This window comes from Mirounga leonina, unplaced genomic scaffold (assembly GCF_011800145.1).
Source record: "Mirounga leonina isolate KUSES-001 unplaced genomic scaffold, KU_Mleo_1.0 Mir_115, whole genome shotgun sequence".
Classification (NCBI taxonomy): Eukaryota; Metazoa; Chordata; class Mammalia; order Carnivora; family Phocidae; genus Mirounga; species Mirounga leonina.
In genome coordinates, this window is record NW_023270268.1 from 79,770,471 (window position 1) to 79,778,837 (window position 8,367).

At 37.4% G+C, this 8,367-nt stretch overlaps 1 protein-coding gene across 1 annotated transcript in view; it reads right to left on the reverse strand.

Annotated features, from left to right (window-relative positions):
• The window catches only part of TMEM207 (transmembrane protein 207), a 16,986-nt gene extending 8,993 nt beyond the window's left edge, over positions 1-7,993 (reverse strand). Inside the window, exons 1-3 of the mRNA XM_034990675.1 lie at positions 7,919-7,993; positions 5,999-6,036; positions 110-154 (exon numbers count right to left, since the gene is read on the reverse strand). Coding sequence (XP_034846566.1) covers positions 110-154; positions 5,999-6,036; positions 7,919-7,993 — 158 coding nt within the window. The remainder of the gene's footprint in view (positions 1-109; positions 155-5,998; positions 6,037-7,918) is intronic.
• Between the last annotated feature and the right edge of the window lie 374 nt (positions 7,994-8,367).

Below are 8,367 nucleotides of genomic sequence, written 5' to 3' on the forward strand. Positions count from 1 at the left end.
AAAATTTCCTTAACTCTATGATTTTATGTGCCATTTCAATTAGAGAGTGTGTATATATATATATATATATGCCACCACAGGTTTTATAACAAACTGAGAATGTCCTTACCAGATATACCAGCCATTTGTGTATTGATCTTTATAGTTTACATACCTGGTGGTAAAAGAAGAAGAGTTAATGCTGGACCTCTAGACGGCCAAAGCCTATTCTCTTGGAGCATAATATTTGTTCTGACCATACCTATTTCCCCAGAACGATCATGCACTCACTGCGCACCATCCCCCAGCACAATGAGGTAAATGTTTACAGTATGACCACTTCACCCGGGACACTGAGAATACAGGTAAATGTTCAACTGTCACACACAGAAACTTGCACTGTCATAGGTTTGACTCTAGGGTTACAAAGACAGTTGCATATTGAGAAGGTGGTGACTAATTTTTCAGGGCTAACATATCACAGATATTAGGTATGAAGGCTCTTTAAAATGCAGATTCACCAGGGAAGGTTTATAATCTCTGTTAACCTTTAATATCTTGGTAGAGAGTAGCAAGGCTGCAGACCTGGTTAGAGGAAGAATTTGGGAAAAGGGGAAAATGACTTAAAGCCACATGTACCATTTACCAAGGAGTGAAAAGTTGATTTCTTCAGTCAGGATAGTCAAACCACTTGTGTGTCTAGGCACAATGTAATCATTCCTGGGATAAGTTTTAAAAAGTTTCCTCACACGAAAACAAAATTTACAGTGTGATTTTCAGAAGGTTTAACTCCCCAGGTGTAGACACTTATGTGCTATTCATTGCAGAATCCGTCCCTATGCCAGGCATGGGGAATGTAGGTTTGCTGATCGACTTTTTTCATACTTCGGTACATGGGCCATTGTTGAAGTATTCTGGGATTAAGCAGTGGAAACCTATTCATCACAGCCCGATAAGCTTGTGAGTTGAAGCTGTACTTAATCATGGCTACTTCAGCCTTTGTTAAAATAACACTTAGTACTTTCCAGCTTGAAAGCACTCATAACTGTCAGCTAATTTATTGCTCCCAGCATCTCCAAGGAGGTAGTGTGTCATGTTTATCATCATCCTAGTCAGAAGTGACTTTTTAACATATGTGAAGTGTCAACGTAAAAATTTTACCCCAAACATTTAAGAGGAAAGTTCATCACTCAGTGAACAAGTTTTTCGTTTTTTGTGTTGTAGGCTGTGTGTGTGTGTGTGTGTGTGCGTTCACCTAAAGACACAGGTACAAATGGCTGGGAAAAAAATGGCAGTTGAAGTATAACTTTAAAAATCATCCTAAGACAAGAAATCATCGATAATGGATTTTAAAAATAATTAATGACACATCCTTATAAAGGAATGTTATCCAGTCATCAAAAAGAATGTAGATTCATATTTATCACCAAGAGCCTTGTGAAGTAAAATAGTAAAGAAGTCTCAGTTCTACTTTGTATATTCTTTTACATAAATGCAATATTTTCATTAAATAAGTATTTTATAGTAATAGCCACATATATACCGAGTTACTAACAATGCTTACTTCTCTTACAGTTGGTATCATGAGGCACTTTATCTTTTCCACATTTCCATATTGTTTGAATGTATAATACGTCACTTTTATAGTCATAAAAATGTTAAATATTATATTAAAAAATATAAATATAAATCTTAAACAATATAAATATAAATCTTAAACATATAGTATCCCATATAGGGAAATTCTCTTGGTGTCCTAGCCCAATAAAAGAGCAGAAGTTTCCCATTTGGAATCTTGAAATGGAAATGCATGATCAGGAGTGTGGATTGCTTCATCTCTCTCCATTACAAATCTCTGCTTACCCTCTCTACATTTAAAAATAGATCATATCCTTATCAAAATGTGAATTCTAAAGATTAACTACCTCAAGTTGTTTCTCAGTTCTTTAATTTTTGAGCCACTCAGTATTTTTTGCCAGTGATAACAATTACCCAATTGACTTATTTCACTTTCTCTTTCTGATCCTGTGCACTCACTGGTGGAGTTTCTGATATGCAGTAAATACAATGGCCAAGAAGGAGTTAGCTGGACAAATGCAAAGTGATCATGTAATTTCCAAATTGCAGGTACCTTTGGGATCATTTAGTTCACTCAGGAATTTACACACTCTCCAACTGAAACCCAGAGTAGGAAAGTTGGTGGGGAGGTCACTAGCTGGCCAAAGAATTTAAACCAGATTACAAGTCTCCTGACTCTGTGTGCTTCCCTCCTTCCCCACCATTATTTCCATGTCTTTCCCAAGGTCAATTTTTAAAGGTCAAGTTTTTTTTCTTTTAAGTAGACTCATGCCCAACGTGGGGCTTGAACTCACAACCCTGAGATCAGGAGTCGCATGCTCTACTGACTGAGCCAGCCAGGTGCCCCTTAAACAGATTTTTTTTTTTTAATTTTTAAAAAAAGGTATCTGAACAATAACAATATTCTAATTGCTCAAATTTTAGATGCAAGATGTTCAGTGTAGGAAAAGTTACATTTTTAAAAATGAAGTTATTACTCAGAGATTTATATATGATTGGTCAAATTGGGATGATGCCAAAAATGAAAAACATTCAGGAGAAATGAGAACCAGCTATGATGCTTAAGGAAGACATTCCCAATCATCAGAGTTCTCTGGAAGTGGTTGCTGACGGATTTTTTCTGACTCTACTGGAAGACTACTGCCCTACTTTACTTGGATGTTGTGGAGATGATTCTTCCTCTACAGGGATGATTTGCCTAGTTGATCTTTATTATTCTTCTCAGTGCTGAGATTTTGTGGACCTAAGACTAACTACAAATTCCTTAATTTATTAAATTCAAGAACAAAACTGCAGAATTGCTCCAGTGGCTCCTTTGCTAGAATCACCCAGAACTTTCTTCTAAACCAGTTATATAACTTCAGGGGGAATTAACTCACTTTCAGATTCACGATGCTATGAGGTAAGGTCTCAATATTATAATCTTCATTGCACAATTGGGAAAATTCAGGCATGAAGTAGCTTGCCCAAGATAACAAAGCTGGTCTGGCTATGGAGTCTGTGTCTCTTACCACCATGCAGCCCCACCACTGGGAACAGTAAAAGCCAGCTCTGGCCTCACATTACTATGTGGAGTACTGCCTGAATGCATTCAATATCCTGTATTCCAAATGCTTTACAAGTATTAGAAACACAAAAAGCAATAGAAATGAGAGCATGGAGGGTATCACACAAAGAGAATAAGCCAAGAGTGAGATCAGTTTTTAAACTGAATATAGTAAACCCCATATGTAGAATTTAACCCAACTCGAGATCTGGCTTAAGCTTTCTAGCAGTTAATAGGATGAAAGAGAGATTTGGTTATAGAGTATCCTCTAAAATTAACAAAATCATACAGCATTACTCACCAGATGCACAACTATTCCTGGAGTAGACACCAGAGAAGAAGTCAAATTCTGGGGCTTTATGAAGAGGATACTGTTGGCAATGGGGACAACGTTTTTCATATGCTCTTAGAATATATGCAATAACAAATTTCATGGATCTTTTTCTTTTTTAAATCATTCCTTAACGTAGGCAAGACTGCAATTTAGCTATTATAGTCTGGGAAAGAGATGGATGCTATATCATATCACCCGGAGACTGGCGGCTTGACCTAATTAATCTGGGGTAAGTTGTATAGTATCTAGAAAAATAGATGAACCATATATCCCTCCTGTATTTCACCCAGGGTATAATTTCATTTAATATTGGACATACAGTACAACTTTATAGTGCAAAATTGTAATACATATATAGTAGTAGTAGTGCAGTACATACAGTATACATATATGTAGGTACATATATATACTTTGTAGTATAAAATTCTGGCTCAGGAGTCAGTCTTGGGTCCAAATCCAAGCTCTGCATTTTACTTGCTTACCCTTGAGCAAAACACTTAACTTCCTCAAGGCAGGTAAGACGGTGACATATTCGGAATCTATTAATGCAATTAATTGACAGAATCCTGTGTATGTAAGATCATATTTATGATTTGTAAGTCACCCTACATATGAACATATATGCACATCCGTGTATTTGCTTATTTTGGGGAGAGAAGAGGATTAGGGGTGTAATGGGGAGGCTCTATCTTATTTTTTTCATATGCTAAATTACTTATAGTATTTAAATTTTATGTAAAGACAGCCTAGGAATGCATTGTTCATACAACGAAATGCCGTTATAAAAATTAACTGAGTAGAGGTGCTGGGTGGCTCAGTTGTTAAGCGTCTGCCTTCGGCTTGGGTCATGATCCCAGGGTCCTGGGATCAAGCCCCGCATTGGGCTCCCTGCTCAGCGGGAAGCCTACTTCTTCCTCTCCCACTCCCCCTGCTTGTGTTCCCTCTCTCGCTGTCTCTCTCTCTGTGTCAGAAAATAAATAAAAATCTTAAAAAAAAAATTAACTGAGTAGTTTAGATCAGAAAAAAGAGTTTGGGTTTGAAAACAAATATAAACAGAACTAATCATCTCTCAAACACCTTGTAGTGGCAAAAGATTTGGGATAGCATCTATCTTCAGTACAAATACTTACCTAATATCACCTCTCTGCAATACCAGCTACTTTCTTGCCCTTTCTTTTTATTTTCTGCTAGTTGGCATTTTATTTGAGGTGGACTCTTCTTTTCATTCAAAAGAAATGGTATTAATGACAAACACAGCAGACATTTGCATGCAAAGTGAGGTAGCTAAAACAAGAATTGTTCTTAAGTACTAGTTGAAGCCCTGCGTTAATTTGCTACTGTCTTTCTTTGAGTCTCAATTTCTTTACCTGAAAAGGAGACCAGTAGCCTCAGTGATTGGAAAGTCAGCTTATCAAGGTCCTCAATAGCGTATTTTCCTGTCCTATTGATCGAAAACTTAGATTCAACATTTATGATCATATTGATTGAAGAATTAGATTCAACATTTATAATCCTTTCCAATTATGAATTTCTGTATTCAATTATTCTGGGTCATAGATAGAAGATAATTGGGCAAGATGAAACAGCCAGGAGATCCAGAGTTAGGTAAGTACATCAGTCATCAAAAACTCCATCATGTCACAAACACCAGAAGACAGAAAAAGGTGAGTCCAAAATCAATGCAAAGAAAAAGCAATGGAGAGCCATGCAAAAACTGGAAGAACAGTACAGACTTAACACACAGATGATCAATAATGAGATGATCCACCAAAGCAGATGAATGGTTCCAGGGCCAAGGAAGGCATTCCACATAGCATGGCCTCTTCCTCTGGAAGCAGTGCCCAGGCCACGCGTGAGACCCTGGCCTTGAGGGTAACTGGTAATAATAATTGAAAACAATCAGCTGGCCATCAGGGCTGCATGGAGGAGAAGACCGTGCTTGGCAGACATGATTTTCTGACACTTGTTCTAAGTCACGGTGCATTTTAGCTCTCATGAATCATCAGCAGCATTATTAATGGCATCTTCTCCCCATCTCCCGAATAGAATTCTGGGAACCATTGAGTCTATGGCCCCAAAAGTGAGAAAATTGAATCAATTAGTCACATAACCTATGTTAAATGCACTTCGAAATGTACACACAATACAGGTGAGAATCTTTGTCAGTTTGCTTATATTTGAAACTGAATATCTTAACAGCAGCCCACCATCACAGTGACTTAGGAGTGAGGATGCAGGGAGAGACGACATCGTGATGCGTTCATGAACCTGAAGAACCCTTGACACCACTGTGGTGGAGAATGCCGTAAGCAAAAATGCCTAGAAATCAATGAGGCTCTTTATATTTACCAAAGCTAATCATAATGAAAGTGCATCTTTTTCCCGCTTTTAGAAAAATTGAGCCATTTGCATTTAAAAACAATTTGCTCTTACTTTTCTTGCATGATTATAATCATCATTTGAGACTCATTTGGGGCTTCTCAAATGACTTGTGTCTTTTTTTATTCTTTGAATTTTGAAAATGCTAAATAAAAACATGGAGCCTCTTGCTATTTACTTACATTTCATTTTCTTCACATGGTGGGTCCGAGAGCACCAACTGAAACACATGTTTAGAACAATAAAATCCAAACATCTCATCAGTCTAATCCTTTAATACAAACAGCGCTCAGAGACAATGTGGGTTTATATTATTTCGTTTGTTTTTTTAATTAAAAGCTCCGTAGCAAAGTCTATTATTGGTGCACCAAATTTTAATTGAAAAAAAAAAAATCTCCTGGTAGATTCTGTAGCTCAGCAGTGACAGGAAATATATATTGTGAGCCAGATTCCTATCCGACACACCCGTGTAGATGGATGTGAAAATGCCTTTTATTCTTTCTATAGGCAGATTTTGCTTCCTCTAAAGACCTTTCTTGCACCTTGCATTTTTTCTTTGTTTTCACATTTTAGCTAGAGGAAAGAAGTTCATTATTTGCGAAGCATTATTTTCACACAAGGAAATCAAGTTCCCTACGTGAAAACAGAAGTCCATCCCGTTAGCATTAATGGGTGTTAAATATATGCATGAAGGAGTGACTTTAACTAGCTCTAAGGGGAAGGTCGATTTAAAATTACATGGCATTCCTGTTGAGATTTACATTTCTCTCTTTATCAAAGAAGAGAGAAAAAGTAATAACCTTGTTTGCTTTGTTTTAAAAACCCAAACCATCAGCATTTCAATATAATTATCCTAGTTCTCTGTGTTGAGCCTTACAGGTTACAAGAACACATCACAGAGGAAAGAAAGTACTCTGTTCTAGAGGTTTTGTTTGTAGGTTTGTTTTTCCCTTGAACTGAGACTCTTTCCACGCACAATGAGAAAAATCTTTACATGTCATTTATATGTAGTCCTTAAACTTGGGTTAATGAGATCAGTGAAGTATTTGTTTTCCTGGAGTATACTGTACAAATATGAATACAAGTAAGAAGTTACAAAATTTAAAATGATAAGCTCCGGGATTTTTGTGAGATATGTCTTTTTTTTCCCTTTAATCCCGAATGCATCCTCTTCAGCACCTTATATTTACTCCATCAAGTTTACTGGGCAAAGAGATTTGTGGAATTGCAGATGGAGCCATGAATTGGCCATCAGAGAGCATGGTAATGAACAATTCATAAGCACAGAAAATGAGTTGCACTCTCTTTTGCTAGAATGCTGCAAATAGATTTGCATACTAACTGAGAGGAAAATTAACATTCAAATTTTGTCCATAAAGAAAGTTTATTTATGAGTAGATGAAATCATTCGGGATCCAGCTTAACAGATAAACAAATAAAGCCCACATTTCACTTTCAAGTCACTCCCTAGTCTTCTGGGTGTGCTGTACCCTACCTAGCAAGGAGTCCAAAGTCTTCGATTATTTCCACCTCACTGCTGATGCATTAGCTGACGGACTTCGGGGTTATCATGAAATGCTGAGCAAGACCGAAATCTTTCAGATACATTGCATTCAAGTAACACAGATACAGAGATGCAGGTATTAGTCTGAATGAGATGCTAACACAGAGGAACCAAAATAAACTCTAAGATGGTTCTGTCTACACTGTTAAGCATTGAAAAATGGGCAAGCCTCAAGTACGGTTGCAGGCAACAGTAAACATGTCTTAAATTAATCCTGCCACAGCATTTGGATATGTCAGTAGCATTTTTTATTTTAAAAAAATGCACAGCTTAGCAAAGTGAAGCAAAGATTACATTGCATTGTATTACTTCAATAGCAACAGAAGTAATAAAGAAGAAATAAGACTGATGACATGGACCACTTCGTCTTCTGTATTTCTGACCAGTAAATACAGTAAGTCATAAGATGCTGGTAACACTGTCTTAAAGGAAATCTTTTAAATGTGAGAGTAGTTAAGTTACCCAAAGAACAAATCTAGAACAAATTAGGTTCTTAGAGTACCTCTGAAAATCTTTTCGCAGAAAGAGAGATGGTTACCTGGAATAGTGGCAAACACGAGGTTCCCGCTTTTGAGATCACTGAAGTAAAACTATAAGGTCTGGGTCTCAACATATTTAAGGAACAAGCTGCTCGAAGCTAGTGGTTCGCCTTCTGTGTTGATCTCCCTCTTTCCCTAGAACCTGTTAGCCTCTAAGTTACGCTTCCCACCAGAGCACTCATTAATGATGCTCCTTGTGACTGGTAATGTGCACGCTGGGGGGCAGGCATGTTGGGTGCGTGCTCACAGGTACTCAGAGTTCAAGGAATTTCAGTGTAAGGTCAGAACCCTGGTACTGTTTGTCAAGCCCTTAGAAGCAAGGGTTATACATGCTGACCTGGAAAACTAGCTGGCTGCTTAAATAACTCAGGACATTCAAGAGCATGTTTTATTCCAGGGCATTTCTGGAATTTATACAGGATCTGGTACTTGGAACGTTTAATTTTCT